Source organism: Aulonocara sp. 'chitande type north' Nkhata Bay, linkage group LG5 (assembly GCF_057382095.1).
Source record: "Aulonocara sp. 'chitande type north' Nkhata Bay isolate Kocher_YH1m ecotype deep benthic linkage group LG5, A_spYH_male_GT1.1, whole genome shotgun sequence".
Lineage (NCBI taxonomy): Eukaryota > Metazoa > Chordata > Actinopteri > Cichliformes > Cichlidae > Aulonocara > Aulonocara sp. 'chitande type north' Nkhata Bay.
The window spans coordinates 30,849,646-30,867,967 of record NC_141348.1 but is presented as its reverse complement, the minus strand read 5'-3'; the positions used below and the strand labels follow the sequence as shown (position 1 = coordinate 30,867,967).

Here is an 18,322-nt window from a genome sequence, read left to right as displayed (position 1 = left end):
AGAATATATAAATGGCAGAAAATAAGGAGCAGCGTAAAGGGTCCCTTTTGAGGACACTGTTATGTGTGTTCGCTGTACTCCGTGGAAAGGATTTTGTATTTGTACCCCACACACGCCTAAATCACACCCCAGAGGATCATGTGAGAGCACTTCAGTTAGAGGAGGTGCTGGCTGGTACTGTAAATGATAAAGTAGCTGCAATACAACAAAAATAAGGACAAAAACAAAAGATGAATGTTTACTTGCAGTGTTTGACCAAAGTTTTCAGAACTGCTTATTTTGTAGAGTTTCAGCTCTATGAATAGCTGTCAGCAGTCCTTCAGTTTTCTGCATATTGAACTTTTTATAGAAACAGAGCACTCCTACAGCAAATTTATACTGCTACAGGTGTAAAGAGTACAGTAAACAGAACACAGACAAAAAAAATACCAGAACCAATTAGCATCAGCATTATTATTATTATTATTATTATTGTTGTTGTTGATCCCACAGCGAGCGTCAAAAGATGAAGAACAGAACATGTCTACATTCTCTTGGTTTATATCATCTAGATGTCCTTTCAGTCCTTTTGTTTAACAGTCTGATGTCCAATCAGGTATCAGATCCTCAAAGACCTGGAAGTTCACTGGGTTTCCTCCTTTAAAGCTTTTCTACAAAAAAAAAATATGATGAGCGACGATCACTGGCAGCGTCAGATCCAACCAACCACGTCATCAGATCAATAATAAATCAACAAAATAAAAGTACAATCAGGATACGTATACGTACATCTTTATATAGATTTATAGACTTAGATCTCTCCCAGGAATAGAAGCACTAATATATACATACACAACTGCTGTGGGGCTCATTGGGTCCAATCAAAAAGAGAGGCTTAAAGACGAATCAGAATGAAGCTGCAGGAAGTCACAAAAAGTACACAAAAGTCTCTCCGGGAACTGACCAGGACCAGCTGACCACAAAGCAGACTGCATTTCCCAGCATGCAGCAGGTCTCTCACAGGCAGCTTCAAAGTAGAACTTTAGAAATACTGAGGCCCAGAGCTCCTCGCACCAAAGAAATTAGGAGCTACGAACCAAAATAAAAAATTTACCGGTTGAATTAACTTAAATTTTCCTGCTTTAATGTCGTCTCAGCAGTTTCAGGTATAATTTTGGTAGAAAGTATCATAATTGCTATCATGTTATAATTTTCTGTCCAATAGGCACAGACTGTACATAAAAGATGGATGTAGCCTCTGAAATCACCCACTGCTGGCACGAGCAAGAGGGCAATCTGAGAATCCCAGAAACACTGCACAGCTTAAACTAACCCTCACTTTGCTTTATGAGACTAATAGGAAGAAGAATTAAAATGAAAATAACGTTGTATTCAAAGCAGTGACAGAGCCCAACAACTCATCAGGAAAGGGAGATCACAGATAAGTAAGAAGTATGGTTGTTTGTCCACAGACTTCTTTTTCTAACAACATTTGTCCCCCGTGTTGGCTGTTAGTGAGAATGCAGGTATTCACTTAAATATAGAAGCTACGTCCATGTTTTATATAATTTTTAAACCAAAATTTTAAGTTTTAAGAATCAGAGGAAATAATTTATTAGAATGTAAAATTTTGAGCTAAGAATTAAAACAATGTGGAAAAATTAATAATTCATTAATCAATTATTTAAAAAAAAAAAAAAAAAAAAAAAAAAAAAGACCCCCCAACACAAAAAGAAAAAAAAAACCCTTTTTCTTTGATTTCTAAAATTGTAATTTGACTATTTATGGATTTTGGACATTTGACTGTTTTGTGCCATTTCCTGATCTTTTATAAACCTAATTATTGTTGGATTAATCAACAGAAGAACTACCACATTAAATTATTATAAAAGTAATCAGCTGTTGCTCCAACAAAAATTATTTTAACCACTCAAATTCGCCAAATCTTTAACTGAGGACAATCTGAGTCCAACATGCTAACAGCTCACAAATGAAGAAGATGGGCAACTTTTAGAAGCAACACATCGGTTTAGCAGCTGTATTAGCAGGAAACACCCAAGTAATGAGGCTGCCATGGTAAAATATGCTAAGCTACAAATTATTTCTTTAGTCAACTTTTATTAACCTGCACTTGATGCTATATTTTTCTGGTTCAAGCACAGGAAGTGAGCGCCCCCAATTTCTCATGGCCTTAGACTGAAGTGCATCAGAAGACAAAACTCCAGGTTAATTACTGAAAACATCTGAGGTGTGACTTAAAGGACTATAAACTAAAAAACAAAATAAAACAAAAACAAAACAGGGAATAAAAAATAAAATAAAGAGACTTATACGATTTAGAAGGTCATGATTAGCAGAGGTAAACATTTTACCAAATTGGAACAAAGATCAAAAATAGAACCAGCTATTTCAGTCCAACCAAACTCTGTAGAAAAAATGTTTAATTTAAAGTTACGACAGTTTGAGGCTCAGCAGCATTTTATCCGAGTTGATTACAGTAAATCAACTAAAACGAATGTTTCAGAGATATTTCAGTGGGTGGAGTTGAATTGAAAACTCCAAGCAAAACCTAAACTTCACTGAATATAGCAGATCCTTTGTTTATAGAAACTAATTTGAAAAATGTTTGTCTAAATGATAAAAGCATAGTGCTATAAGTAGCTTCTGAATTTTCCAATAGTCAATATGGAAAAATCACAAGGTCTTTGTTGATACTCAAAAACAATTTTTAAACCTGTAACTAGAGCTGAAAAAAATAACTTAGTTTAATATAATCTGAGTAATTTAGAAAAACGAGACATTTTTTATGGTTTTCTCACATTTTATATAATAATATAACTCTTTTTAAAAATCGAAATAATTGTCAAGTTACATCTGCTCCTGATGCCCTTCAAACATGACTTCAGCATAACTTTTACTACTTGTGAATAAAACTGTATTATTCAATGTTCCTCGTGCCAACATGTTAGCGGTGCTTAAATCTGCATCATTGATGTCCTATAACTATACAGGGGAACAACAACAAGGAGGACTCCTTAAAATATTGTAACCAGGATATGCACACTCATCAAGTGGACTTCAAAGCCACATAACATGAATTATCACGACATGGCCTACAAACCACCCAGATTCAGTCATGCATTTACAGAAGACACCAGAATAAACCGATGCATAGGTTCTGTGGGTTCCAATAATAGTGGAAATAAAGAGAACTACAAACAATTACTTTAAAGTTGTTTTGGATTAATGTATATGTTGGTCACCAAGTAACAAGAAATGCCAAAAACCTATTTCTTGGTATTCATGTAGTATCTTGTCCACAATATCTCTTTAACAAAATTATGTTTAAAGCATTCTTGTTGATGCAAATATCTGTGTAAATAAATCTAAAGACTAAGTCTAGACTAAATCTAAGTCTTGAAACATGGCAGCGTTTACCTTATAAAGTACATTCAAACCATCAGTCCCCTGTGGTAGTTTTGTTCTACAGTTCAGCTCATCATAGCCAGCTATGTTTAGCAAAAATGCAACCCACATTTGTCAAGCCGCTTCTTCTGAAACATCAGTGTTGCCTCATAAAGTTGCCAACAAACCGCTGTCTATTTGTGACTTTTGCTCTAAAAAAAATTTGATGCTTATTTACACAGCAAACCAGAGTTTTTCCCCACAGTAACATTTTTCATTGTATTCCACAAACTCTCACGTTCAGAGGAAACATTTGGAGTCCCAGGAGTGGCACAAATCTCCAATCTAAGGTAAGAGCAATCAAGTGACCTCAGACCATATGCCACTTAAAAATATATATATATATATATATATATATATATATATCAATATATCTCAAACCCAGTCCTTGTGTCCTCAAACTCTTTCTTGTTCTACCTTATTTAAATCTAAAGCCAGATGCAAAGTCACGAGTGTTAGCATTTGGCTCTTTGAGATGACCAGAAACCAACTAAATACTCAGATCAAATACACCAGACAATCACTGACCCAGAGTCAGTAAATTCGAAACTCCACGATCATGGTTCAACCACTGTGAGTCCACTGAACTACTGATAAACCCCGCCATCCTGGGAGACTAAGCAGAAAGCAAATCAAACACAGCCAGGCCAAAGATGCTAACAGCTTCCTGTTCTGCCTAATGACATTTTCTGACCAGGAAGTGAGTACCAACTAAAATAATCAAATCAAAAGTTCTTTCTGTAAGACTGAGTCACACAAAAACTTTATCCACAATCAAAATGCATGAAAAAAAAAGGCAAAAAGACGTTTGCTGCAACAACAGAAAAGTCTCAAAAATGCTTAAAACATAAATTTAAAAGGGCAATCAAGTAAATTTATAAAATAAAACAAGCAATGTTGAGTTCCAGCGAAAAAAAATCAATCTGTCAACACTTTCAAAGTGTGTTTGAGTTTTCTCTGTGCTGACACACTCTGATATCTCTTCAGAAACCAAACTAAACTTAACAGTTTAGCAGAGAAATAAAAATCTGCTGGTCAGCCTCATTTGTGATTGGTTGGAGGGGGTAGGAGAGGGGCAGAGCGATCATTGGTGATGGTCCTTCTGAGCTTTACTCCTCTAAGAAGGGTCAACATGTTTCTGTTGCCTCCTCCATCTCCTTCTTCTTCTTCTTCTTCTTCTAGGGTGACCTGCTCAGGGTTTTGGTCCTGGCTGGAGGGTGGAGGAGTCTGGGGCTGGTAGTTGATGTTGTTGGGCACACCGGAGGGCTCTGCCTGAGTAGTGTAGGCCTGGTGCTGCTGTTGCTGCTGCTGGAACAGCTTCTGTTTCTGCTGCTGGTTCAACTGCAGCTGATACTGATCGTGCTGAGGCTGCAGCTGCTGGGCTTGCTGAATCTGGGGCTGTTGGAACTGCTGCTGCTGCTGCTGCTGATGTTGAAACTGCTGCTGAATCTGTTGCCATTGCTGGAACTGTTGCTGCTGAATCTGTTTCTGCTGCTGGAACTGTTGCTGCTGAATCTGTTGCTGCTGAATCTGTTGCTGTTGCTGGAACTGTTGCTGCTGAATCTGTTTCTGCTGCTGGAACTGTTGCTGCTGAATCTGTTGCTGTTGCTGGAACTGTTGAATCTGGAATTGCTGGTTGTGCTGTTGCTGTGGTTGACTGTATTGCTGATGTTGCTGGTATTGCCTCTGTTGCTGTTGTTTGACACTGTTCCCTCCCTCAGATGGCAGTGAAGGAACAGTGGGTATGGGCACTGGGATGGGCATCTGGCCTGGGACAATCTGGTAGTATGGGGAGGAGGAGGGTGGTAAAGCACTAAGGCTCTGGGTGGAGGTGCAGAGTTTACTGTGACCTAAACCTACAGAAGAGGGCACTTTGAAAACGTTCTCATCGCTTCCGTTGGTTCCGCCGAGGGGTTTGAGTGGAACCTGCGGGGTGGAGATGGGGATGGGAACCCCACCACTGATTGTTCCTCTGCGAAAAGGCGGCTTAGATGAAGGTTTGCGCCTGATGGTTGCCGTGTGGGATGGCATCTGGCGGTTAGACACACCACTCAAGTCGGACTCAGCCAATAGGCTGACAGTAGAGGCAGGACGCTTGGAGTGGATGAACTCCCGGTACTGGAATCTGAGGTCGGAGTTTCTCGGGATGGTCGATGACTTGTCGAAATCTGACTGGCTGTTGCCGTGGGAGAGGTGATGTAAGGAGATAGAGTCAGTGTCTCCGTGGAGAGAGATGGACTCATAGTCGACTGCAGAGATGGGGAGAGAATGTTAAAATGTTAGTTGCTCTGCTTTCAGGCAGACCTTTCATTACCTCTGGATTATCTCAGTGACATTTTTTTTTTTTTTTTGTAAAGGGTTCTCATCTGCTCACCTGACAGACAAACAACAGAAGCAGCAGGAGCACATAATCACATCAGTGACTCACTGTCATGTTTGTGAATGAACAATTAGGGGATGCATCATTGTGGAAACTCTTATCAAACAAAAACAGGGCAACATGCAACCTAATTACTTTTAAAACGCATGCAAAGCTCCAGTTCAATGTTCCAAATAATAAGGTTAAAAACAGACGTCAATTCATGGCAACGACATTAAATTTGAAAAGGTCAAACACACACACAGACACACACAGGAGGAAGTAAATTACAGACAAAGCAGCTGAATTTGTTTCTAATGTTCTGTTTGTTTTGGGTTCCAAAATTAAGTAAAAAAAGGGACTACGTAATTTAAATGCTTCTGGCAGCTTCTCATCTGCTAGCATCAACACCAGAAATATGAAATGTGAGTAATTAATGTCTTCTCTTTGCAAGCAAGTGTGATGGGAGAAACCTCAGTCTCCTATAAGCTGGGTGACTAAGCTAAAAAAAAATATATATAAATAAATAAATTCCATACCTGGATTAACGTTGTATCCAAAAATGTATTAATTAACTTAATGGGTAAAATAAACAATGTCAGCTTGTCCGCCTGATGCCCTCACAGCAGTGTCACAAGATTTAGCCAATTTTTACATCACTTTATACTTTGATACAAAAGGAGCTTTATTTATTTATCTATTTATTTATTTTAAAGGATCTGCTGGGTAAGCAAGAAGTGACTATCCAGAGAAGTGTTGCCTCCTGGGCACCATGCTTCACAAGTGAATCATCGATAATTTGCTGATGTTTAAAATCGCAGTCCTGAAGCCTAGAAAATGCTTATGTTTTGTAACACTAACACTGTAAAATTGAGAAGAGAGATTTTATTTTCCTTGTGCTTGATAACCGAGATAACAAGAGGAAACTGCAGCCACTAATGATTAGGTTATTAAAATTGGCCATACAAGTGCCCTGACAGGCACCAAAATTAATAATTTTATCGTTGCCAAAAAGATTCTAATATTTGAAAATAAGGACAACGTTTATTGCTTCTTTTAAATAAACAGTGCTCTTTCAGCTGATGTAAGATCTTTAATAGATGAACCAAAAGTAGATTTGATGGTATGTTGGACGTGACATAAGCAGACAGGCAGGCAGGCAGATATACAGGCAGTCAGAGACCTACCATAGATAGGAGGATCTCTCTTTACAGCTGGAAGAGAAGGAAGGCAGTTTAACCAAGAAAACACAAAACTACTCAAAGAAATACAACAGGAAAAGAAGTAAAGATGAGCTGATACACCAGAAAAGCACAGAAAAAACAAGTGAACAGCAGGCAGGTCAAGAGAGTCAGTTTCACTGTCAGAAATCAGAAATGACACCCACTAAAGGGTAAATCCGAGAAATTCAGCCAGACAAGCAGCAATTCACACCAAGGTTATGGCTCCGTGAGAGAATGGGTTTCCATTTTCATAATAAACACAACATCTAATTGCTTTATTGTTGGCGGTGCTGCTGCCACTTTAGGTTGTATTTGGATCACATGATGTTCGTCTCAGCCACATAGTTGGTTCAAACAGCTTTTAATCAAGAGCTCAATTCGATTTTCTATTATCTCTAGGACAAAAACAACAGCAACAAAAAAATCCTAACAGCACAGTGAGCTGTGTTTAGTATAAATAAAAAGAAGTGTTGTGCTTTAATGTACTCACTGTGGGTGTGTATAGTGTCCTCGGAGCAGGACGGGGTGGTTGTTTGGGTGCTATAGCCGCTGGAACAGTGCAGAGAATCTCTGCTGCTTCTCGGGGCGTCAGAATTCAGCGCACCCAGTGACAATGCCAGCTGATCCTGGGCCAAGCAGTGCTAAAGGAGTGAAAGAAGGAGACGGATGAGGTTACAACTTTTCAACTAACGAAAGATCTATATACTCCCGCAAGATCATGCTTCTCATTCACTGTTGACCATCCAGCGGTCAAAGCTTCTGTCCAAAGTGACATCCGCAAAACTTTTGTCAAGCTTTTGAAAGTGTGGTTGGAGGACAGGGGGTGTTTGTGCTATTTTATGTAAATATTTTAAACGTATTCAGCATTAATTTTTAGCAACCCTTTTATTTATTTATTTATTTTTTATAATAAACTACTTTGGATTGAAAAGTGCTATAAAAATAAAATTCAATAGCAGAAATAGGACAGAAAGGCATTTTCTTGGCTCATAATCGGCCTTCGGGATTGTGACGAGGTAAATAAGCACAATATAGTAAAGGCAGTGCATTTAGATCATAATCATGAATAAAAATACGTTTTATTTAACGTTTCATTTTTTAAAGTGTTAACATTCTGTAAATGTTTTCATTATTTCCAGCCAAATCAACTTGAGACACCAAAAATTCCTCTATGGAGGAAAATCCCTGTAAAAGAGCTTTTGCATATGATCGACCTAGCTAACAAACAAAGCTAACAAAGTGGCTCACAACTTTGTTAGTTTTGAGACTTTTTAATAATCTATGCTCGTCCTCTGCCTCCTGCTGGGTTATCAATATGCCTGCATGTTCAGGGCTCCAGGTAAAATAAGTTCAGGTGTCTTTTAATTCATAAAGTCAATTAGTGATGAATGTAATTTGAGTATTTGGAACAAGTTTTTTTATTTATTTATTTTGCTTTAGAGAAAAACCACAGAAGCAGCCCGCTCTGAATGTCATCTTTGTAGTTTTAACTCCATGACTGTCAGACTCAGAACATCACCTGTGCGTTTAACCACAGGATGTTTGCACAAGAACCACCAACCACCTTTTAGAGCCTGTTTAGCACCAAAAACACCAGTTCACCACAAGGATCTGTATGCTGGCTGAGAACATCAACTGTGACAATTTCACACAGATGAAATACAAAGAACTTCTCTTTTTTCCCCGAAGCACTTAAACTGTCACAGTGGAGTGCCATAACAGCACCTCCTGGTTCTTCCTGTCACTCCCTGAAAGCAGGAAGCAAGAACATGGGAGGACAAAGAAAAGGAGGAAAGCAAAACAGACAAGGTACTGATAACAGTAGAAAGAAACAAAAGAGAAGAGGAGCCGCCATAAGATTAGGGGTGCAGATCATTTTAGTCCTCTGATCTCCTGCTGCCCTCTGGTGGATGATTTGGTTATTTTAAAGATCCAATTCCGCTGTTTTTGAACTCTATAATATACCATTGAAAATACACTTGCATGCATTTTCTGACTTTTATTTATTATGTTTTGTTTTAATAAACAGTTTTTCTTAGTTCATAGACTGGATCAGTAAACAAAAAATATAAACGTAAAATAAACTCGTGTCTTCAGGGATAGTACAGCATTATTTTACTTTAATATTTATCATTAGTTTTGATTTTTAATTCGTTCTCGTGAATTTTTTTGTTACAGTTCCATTTCATTTCAGCAATTTCCACAGTGGTTTTTCTCATTTTAATTCAGCCGTTATTAGTTTGTGGGTTTTTTGTTGTTTTATTTAAACAGAAATTTAAATACATTCATGTATTGTTTTGTATTTTTCTTTTAATTTCTATTTAGCTTTTTATTAGTTTTTCACTTTAGTGTTGTTTGCTTGCTGCTACAGCTTTGATGTTTAAAAATGTTTAATATTTTGGGTTTTTGTTTTAACATTTGTGTTGTGAGTGTTGCAGGTTTACATTATAATACACAAACAACCCTCCCAGTCTCAATAAAGATGGCATCAATTCCTTCCGTATGCTTTCCAAGCAAACACAGTTTGTTTGTTGTTTTTTAAATTATTTTAGACAGCACACAAATACTGTTTCAGTTAGTTTCATGTAGACTGAAAGATACAGATGAGATTTTACAAGAACAATCACCAGAATCCAAATATGTTTTCTGTGGGTTTTACCTTTCCAGATGCAGACATGGCGCGAGCTCGCTCTCCATGTATGTAGGCATTGTGTGGAGGGGCCAAGAGGCCGTTCTCCGCCCCTCCAGTTCCCCCAGAGGCCAGCTGATTGGTGGACCCAACTGAATCCTGTCATTAAGAAACCAAGTCAGAGCGGATCAAAGGTACAAATCATCAAATGTAGAATCACAAATCAACCGCAGAGAGTACAGAGAGTATAGTTCTGTTCAGCCATCATAAAAGTCTCTGGTGGAAAGAAATTGACAGAATATACATTTGTAATAAAAGCTTGTAACTTACATCCATGTCAGCACAGCCATCAGTTTTAATCAGATGTGTAAGAAACAAGCTCTATTTTCTATATATCAGACTTGCATAATGGCTGCTGATGTTAGACCATCAACACGACATGTTAGCAGTTCAGCCAGCGTTTTACTGAGAGAAACATCACACAGAAAATACTTATTTGTCATTTTAAAAATATCAATAAAAGTTCCTCATTCAACAGCAACATGAACCCTTAATGATTTTGTTCTTTCTCACGTAATTTTGAGATAATTTCCTCAATTTTAAACATAAATTTAAATTTTTATTACAGGACGACTGACAAGACACCACTGACAGCAATAATGACACCAGTTTAAAAGGCCATTACGCCAAAATTCAAGAACAGAAAGGGCGTCTTAGCGGCGGGAGACAAATAACAGGTTTTTGAGATAAGGAGAAGGCTTGCTTTTGAGGTGGGATGAAGCAATCGTGTTATTTATTAAATAACAGTGTTAACAAGGAAAAAAGCAAAATAAATATGTCACGTTTGGCTTTGTGTAAAGCCATAAGTGGACGGGTTTGATTTTTTTTCTTTTTTTTTAAATAAAACAAATTATTACATTCACTGCTACTGAAAATAAGGAGTGGGATGTTATGAATCTTTTAAATGTCCAGGTGATCGTATATCAAAAATATATTATGGGCAGTTTTTTAGAATTCCTAATCCAAAAATCCAACATCAACTAAGCTAAAATGACCACAGCATTTCCAGCTAAACTCCTGGCTTAGAGAAAGCAGTCAGGGAAGAGACCTGACTTTTTTTTCCTTAAAAAAAAAAAAAAAACTCTAAAGAAGTGTCATTTTGAGTCTAAAAGCTATCAAGAAAAGTAAGGTTTTTTTTAATTGAATATTAGTACAGTACTTAACTGTAACACATAAATCTGAAACATAAGCATAAAAAAGTTGACACAAAACCACTTTTAAAGAGAATGAAAAAAAGAAAAGACACTGATAAATAAACAAATACTGTAAATACTCACACAATTACAGAGTCCCTAGAACTGTACTTGTGAAGGCTCAGAAACATTTTTTATGGAATGGGATCAAGAATTACGTCTAAAATTACAACAAAATGGATTTGAGATATGAGATCCATCCTGGGACACTGAGGGTGGAGGAGGCCGTAGACAATTAAAGGTGAAACTGAAGGTGTGAGCTGATGAAAAAATGTGGAATTAAAAAAAAACAAAAGAGGTAAAATAGCTGGAGCCAATGTGACATTGAAACCAGATTCACACCAATGGAAGACAAAAGGGTCAAAATCACAGGACGGCACTCGGGTGGTCGGGAGGAATGTAATAGTTATATAGTTTTTTCCTCACAGTTTTCAAATCCCTGCGGCTAAAGCGGCGACTCTCAGCGGGGCGGTGGCCATAGCCAGCTGCGTAACCATAGCGACCACGGCTGCCGTGACGGCCGAGGCGAGAGGGGGAGTTCCCTTCGCTGAGAGATCGACCGCTTTCATCGCAGCCGGTGAGCAGATAGGGGGAGGAGCAGCGCTACACACAGGAAAGGGTTAGAGTGGCATGTGTTTGTTTTTGTTGTTACTGTTACAAGCTTTTATTTTGAAGATCCTTAAAGCTGACAGTGTCATTTTAAAATGTGGATGAAGCCTGAAGAATGTGGAGTGTACAGCATTGCAGGAATGGTATATTTAAGTGAAATGCACCTTTAAAGATATTAAAAATATTTGACCAGAATTTGCTTTATTTATTGTGGAAATTTGATTTAAAACTATAAAGTATATAAGTTTGAATGAAATAAGAGTATCTTAATATCACTGATGTACAGTATATGGCTAGAAATCAATGGACAGCCCCAAATGCTACACTTGTGATTTCTGGGCATTAATCTGCTGCTAACATTTGCCCACATTTGTTCCCATTCAGCCAGAAAGGTTTTAAAGTCCAACAATGAGGTTGGGGGATCTGGCCTAAAGCTGAGCGCACACACACAACTGTCAGGCTGATTTTAAATGCACTTTGGAAGCGTCGGCCATAAGCTATTTAAGAAAGATGGACATAACCACCGTGCCCTCAGCTATATTTTGCATTTTGAACTGTCAGTACAGCATTTTTGGTGCTGCCATTTTACATATATACACCTTTTTTAGCCAAATGTTAAAATATTTGGACAAGAGGATGAAGTGATTCTCTGTTAACGTTAGCAAGCACAGTATGGATGCAGTGCAGAAAGTTCATCTGAATTAGAAGGAAGTTGCTTTCTACAATTATATAAGAAAGATTTACCATTACTGTCCTGGAAATAAAAAAACTGAGCTAAAAGACACAGGAGTGTGTGAAAAGGGATGACCATGTACTTTTGGCCACATAGTGTACAATATATTCTTAACAGTATTTTTGAGAACAACAGAAATAAAATTGTTGTAACAAAGGTTAAAAAGTGCGTTACCTGCATGTGTAGTCCATCCACAGCACAGCTGATAGAGTCCAAAGAGGGAACATGTCTCACTGATCCTGACTGGTAGCTATGAGGCCAAGACACAGAAAATAAGAAATGAAGAAAGAAAGAAAGAAAGAAAGAAAAAAGCAGCGACTGTCTGGAATGTGAAAATCACATAATAAAGAACTTATTTAAGAATTAAAAGCCATAAACACTGCAAAACACAACAAAGTGAAAGAGGAATGAAGTTGCTGCTATAAGCTCAGTGAAAGTTTGAAATGGAGCCGAAAGCCAGTAATATAACACGCTTTGTTGTGATTGTCTGTTTACACTCTCATCCTGGACATCTCGAGTTATCACCTCTGCACAACGTGCACACTCTCATGTGCGTCAGTCATAAAAAGGCACGACTTTATGACTGTAACTGTCCAATCTGACACTTTGATTATCACAACTCAGAAAAATATGTAGTCTGAGCCTGGATTTAACTTTGACTTGCATCAACTTGCACAGAAACAAAGTTTAAGGTGTGATTTTTAAATATAGTGCAGTACACACAGTAAAGTTACAAACACTGTGACAAAACATCAAAATGAAAAGAAAGCAGCAATGCACACTGATATTATTAGAATGTGAAATGAAGTGATATGAAATACTGTATGTTGTAAACTGATATCAGCTTTGGTGTGTAACCCACCTGCTGATGCTGCTCTTCCTGGAGAGAGTGTTACTGGGAGAAGCTGGAGGTGTCTGATAGGTGTAGCTGAAATCAGAACCTTTAAGGTCCAGGATCACCTGTAATACACACAAAAGACAGCTGTGGTGTTTTTCCTTTTATTTTCCAAAGTTGGGATGTTTCTACTGAAGGCATAAAGCTCAGAAATACAGGAAGTGCTGAAGCTGGAACTATATTCAGTGGTGGATTAATACACATTTGCAACTCCAGTGGGTATTACCAGAACCAAGTTAGTTAATGACAGTGTGGGTCAAAATAAAATACAGCGTGTAGTTTTTTGGACAAAGATGGGTCTTCGCAGATAAACCATGCTTTGCATACATACACAGCACTTTCAGTAGAGCCAATCACTGTTGGTCGTAGTCTTTTTCTGACATTTGCTGAAAATAAGACACAAAATAAAAAAACAAAACATCATCTGCCTTGAAATTGCTAATGTACTTGGGCGGGGCCTTCCAGGCATATTAACAGCCACCTAAATGTTTCTGGCAGCTTGAGCATTTTTTATAATCTGTCAGAGAAAACAATGTCTTCACTCTTATGTTGAAATTTAAGGTTCTTTTAATCTTTTTCATTCAAGGGGGAAAAATGAATTTTTTTATTTTTTTTTTAATGCAAATTCGTTTTTTTGTTGTTTTTTTAAATGACAAGGACCTGCTGATTAAATGGTTTGTCATGCTGGGCTACTTCTTTAGAGAAGCCCCACCTCCATGTGTTGAATTGCTTTGATCTGCAGTAAGCGGAAGAGCCACAAATCATAACCTGTTGCAAAAACTGATCTGTGTGCTGCAACATTAAGTTCACCAAGGTTGCAGAACAAGAGCTACTGTCAACTTGTCACAGCACTTGGCAATTAAAATATTTGTGGATGAGAGTCTCCCACCACAGAGAATCCAAATCTGGGGAAAACAGAGTAATAGCACTAAAAGGGTAATATTAGGCCTGCAGAGGGTGCTAGAGAAAAACTGAGAGATCAGTAAAGATGGAGAAGATGGTTAAGGTACCTGCTCGCTGGCTGGTGGAAGTTTATTGGGTTCAGCTGTCAAGTTTGTCAGATCTTCCAGAATGGTCTGCAGGTGTGTCACCTCACCCAGCATGTTGATCTCATGGTCCTACAAGACAAGCTCCTTTTATTTTACTTTGCCAGATTAGAAAAGTCTGAAAAAGTCTTGTTCTGTATCCCTCTTTCACACACAGACACACACACAACTGACCAGCACAGGCTTCAGCATGCTGACAAAACTACAGTATCGAGCTCTTTCTTCTATCAGTGCTCTGCACACAGCTCGCTTCTCGGTGTCCTCCAGCACAGCGTAACGCACATTGACGTCCTGCAGCGCGTTGTCCAATTGTCCCCGAGCTTCATCCTTCCCTAAAACACAAACAGGAGGAACTGATGGTAGATCGGTCCAGATGATAGAAATATATGGAGACAGCAGAAATGTCTGTAGTCCAAAGCAATTCTGATATCTTAGCTTCATGATACAAATCACCAGTATTACACACACACTCCTGGAACAATGATGAGAGGACAAGAGTATGTAGAAGAAAAGGCTCATGATAGAGCCATCGTACAGACGGATGATGGCCCTAAACGTACAGCAAACGCAACTCAAGAAACCCTTAAGGCAAAGAAATTGACTTCTCCACTTCAGCTCATCTAAAAATGTTTTTCACTGCAGGAAGGAAAAACTGAGGATAAAATTACCACAAACAAGCAGAAACAGAAGGCAGCTGCAGTAAAGATCTCAAAAAGAATCCCAAGGAATGAAACAGCTGTGTGTGGAGGAAACCACACAGAAACTTTACATAGAAATTCGTGCAAATGAATGATAGGCATCGTTTTAGTTTTCCAAACACTTTTAAACCTGTGAAAAATGCTATGTTTAAAAACCATCTGTAATTTTGTAACAGTATATACATTTATTTTGTGTAAAACCCATCAAATGAAAGCTGTGAGTCTGCACTTAATTACATTATCACCACAATGTTTCCCACTGTTTAATTTTAATTTGATTCGGCGTTAATTTGTTTTTCGAAAAATGAGGATATTATGCAAATGTCCTGATGCTTGATTACACAACAGTGAAAAAATTCCCACCACGCCATCTGTGGTAAAAACTTTCACAAATCCATCCTTAACTTTTTGATCAACTTTCTACTGCAATATAACAACCAGCTAATGTTAAATCTAAAAATATTTGCTTTTGGTGTATTCATGGTGTGGAGGCAGTTAACCAAAGCAAGTATCACAGTTCTTATAAACAACATTAACATTAACATCTCTTCCTTATAATGAGCAATACTGTGTGTGAAGGAAACCACACAGGCTCACAATGTGTTACCCATATGCTACCACCAGAGGGTAGAACAGCACCACATAAAAGCAGTGAAGAGACACATGCAAACACACACACACACACACGCAGTCAGCTGTTTGTCACACACCCTGCCCGGCCTTATGTTCAGCGCACACAGAAGGATAAGTGCCTAAAATGTGAAAATTAGTATGGCAATGTAGGATTTCCCAGCTCAGATTAAGAAGACTGAGCGTTTTGTCGTTAACAGGCATCTTGCATGCTTAGAATTCCTTCAATAACGTGTCAGTAAAAGGCTCTGAGTAATTGAGGTGCTTTAGAGTGGGATGGAATTTGAGTTTGAGGAAGAGAAACGGACATTGGTTTCCCTTTCTCTGACTCCTTTGATTTGATTTACTACATTGTTTACTGGACTCTATGCCAGCATGTGAACCATACCAGGCTTGTCACATGAGTCATGAGAAGCCCTGAAACCCAGCTCACCACTGCAACAACCTCGAGTCTTTGTTAGACAATAATAGCCTTCACAAAGCTAGCCATGGGACAGTTCAGGAGTGATCTGCCTTGAAGATGATATTTTACAGTTCTGTCATCACCATTTTAGCTCTTATTCCTCCCTGTAAAGCAGACTGGGTATTATGCTTAGCTGATGCCTAAACCCTGAAACCTTTCTAATGGCCATTAGGGAATAACTCCTTGTTAGTCCATGACAAAATTACCCTATTGCTCTATAAACTTAGGAAACACTTTCCAGGTGAAACTCTGATCTCAAATGCTGGTTTCGAGTGTTATTAAAACCAAATTATATATATTTTTTACATTATGGTCCTCATTTGACTCACAAAGTAAGATAAAGCAGCTGGCCTCTTATGAGTGTGTAGTATCCCCTAGTTTCTCAATTAGAAAACACCAAGATGGCAACTGTAAAAAAAAAAAAAAAAAAAAGTTTAAAGTTTCACAACAAAACTTCGGTAACTAATGGGTGGCATCATCTTGTCTTAATCTTTGATACAGAGTCTATTCTTTTACACCGCCAGCCATTAGACCTGAAGAGGGCACATTAACTGAGATAAAGTGAGCAAAGGCTTATATATGAACAACTGAATTCAAATATGACACACAAAGTGCTGAATTGTGTTAAATGCCAAGTATTTGGTAGACTGAAATCCTAACGTCCTGGATCCTTGATTCAAAAAGCATCAACTTTTCTCCAAATTTATTCAGTCTGGTGCACTCCAAGGTTCCAATATAAAGATTACATACAAAAAACAATCCATTTAAATGCTGCATCAGCTTTCAGCTAGCTTACAATGTGCCAACTGCATCCTGCACCAGCACACACGGTCATGGCTGTTTTTATGAATATGGACTCGTCACTGACAATCATCAAAATGTAATTTTTGCCATTAAAAAAAACCCCAAAAACCAAAACACTCCTGAATACACACTTTTGAGTCAAAGAACTTTTTTTTTTTTTTCTCACCAGCTCACAGAAGGCTCTGTCTCTTCAGTGAACTGTGATCAAATCCGTTCCCTCATTTCTTTCTTTTCCACTCCAAACTAACAGTCTTCATGCCACACTGACAGGCTGTAGTATAAGGTCAAAGCTGCATAACTAACAGATATTTCCACGCAAGATTCTCAGCGTCTCTCCACTGGAGCCCACAAGTTTCCACATCACACTTCTGTAAGCTGCACACTGGACCTGCTTGTACCTACATGTGCTAAACTCATTTAAGGTGAGTGCAAAGAAACTTTCCCCTTTTCAGCAGACAAACGTAAAAACAGCCTTCTGGTGTCAGAACCGGCACATACGTCATTCTGCTGCGAAGTTCAAACATCCAAGTGGAGAAACAAAAAGCAAAGCACATTTTTGAGACCAAATTCTTCAGGATAATTTTCAGGATTCCCTTAAGAATCTGACCGATTTGTTGCACTAGAAAGATTCTGAAACTGAAGTTAAGCTAAAATCACTTCAGGCAATCTGAAATGGTGTGTAAAAGACATGACTTAAATGTTTTATGGCATTTATAACACATGCTCCATGTGTCGCCACTGTGAGCACAAAGAAAGTCAATGTCAGTGCAAACTGCTCCTCCACAAAATTCAACAGATGTTTGATGTCACCAAAGCAATAAGGATTATTTCTGAACTGTGAATCATTCAATGTTACTGGAGGAGGAGAATGTTACAAAAACATTTCAAAGGATATGGGGGAGAATGTGACAGAGCAGAGATGTAACCAAATGAATTTTAGAAGCAAGTCTTGTCAGTCCAAAGCTCCTGGGTGGATTATTTATTTATTTCTTTGTTAAAGGCAAAGGGTCAGTTTAAAAACCTTTTCCACTATAGTCTAGATTTCTACTAGAGATATGTGAAGTCACAGTATGGCTGCATTAAAAGCTCAGTACAAGTGACAACACAATCAGTATCTGTGGCTCATCCCCACAACGCAATGATCTCAAGCCTTTAAATACCCTCAAATTAAGAGGCAACCCCCTACACTGAAAATTGAAGCGGGAAGTCTGCCTCCACAGACTTGAAACTTGTATTAAGCTCTACTTTCCACATGCTTCAGCACAACACACTCTTTGAGAGCAGAGGGAGGTTAACTACCAGGTTTAGTGGTACAGAAAGTCTCTCATAGATTTCCCTTCAGGAATAATTAAGTGCCACTGAGGAATAACAGAGTCTGTAGGTGTAACTGTTTGGTACAGTGTTGTCTGGTCTGAGTCTGGCGGTTCAGACCCACAGGTAGAGAGGACAAACAGAGTTCTGACCTGCAGACCACCCAACTGTGGAAACAACCACTGGATGTAAAAATGAAGCCCAGAGGCGGTGAAAGAAGTTTTC

The 18,322-nt window shown here is 38.3% G+C and overlaps 1 protein-coding gene across 3 annotated transcripts in view; it reads right to left on the bottom strand.

Moving 5' to 3' along the window:
- Nucleotides 1-444: 444 nt before the first annotated feature.
- The window catches only part of mtss1 (MTSS I-BAR domain containing 1), an 80,165-nt gene continuing 62,287 nt past the window's right edge, over nucleotides 445-18,322 (bottom strand). The window contains exons 7-15 of one of the 3 annotated variants that reach the window (XM_086293006.1): nucleotides 14,366-14,523; nucleotides 14,156-14,263; nucleotides 13,113-13,210; nucleotides 12,425-12,500; nucleotides 11,335-11,511; nucleotides 9,686-9,814; nucleotides 7,517-7,667; nucleotides 6,991-7,017; nucleotides 445-5,693 (exon numbers count right to left, since the gene is read on the bottom strand). In XM_086293006.1, the coding sequence (XP_086149132.1) occupies nucleotides 4,486-5,693; nucleotides 6,991-7,017; nucleotides 7,517-7,667; nucleotides 9,686-9,814; nucleotides 11,335-11,511; nucleotides 12,425-12,500; nucleotides 13,113-13,210; nucleotides 14,156-14,263; nucleotides 14,366-14,523 (2,132 nt within the window). In that variant the 3' untranslated portion in view covers nucleotides 445-4,485. The remainder of the gene's footprint in view (nucleotides 5,694-6,990; nucleotides 7,018-7,516; nucleotides 7,668-9,685; nucleotides 9,815-11,334; nucleotides 11,512-12,424; nucleotides 12,501-13,112; nucleotides 13,211-14,155; nucleotides 14,264-14,365; nucleotides 14,524-18,322) is intronic. The other 2 variants (XM_086293007.1, XM_086293008.1) reach the window with 2 other exon arrangements.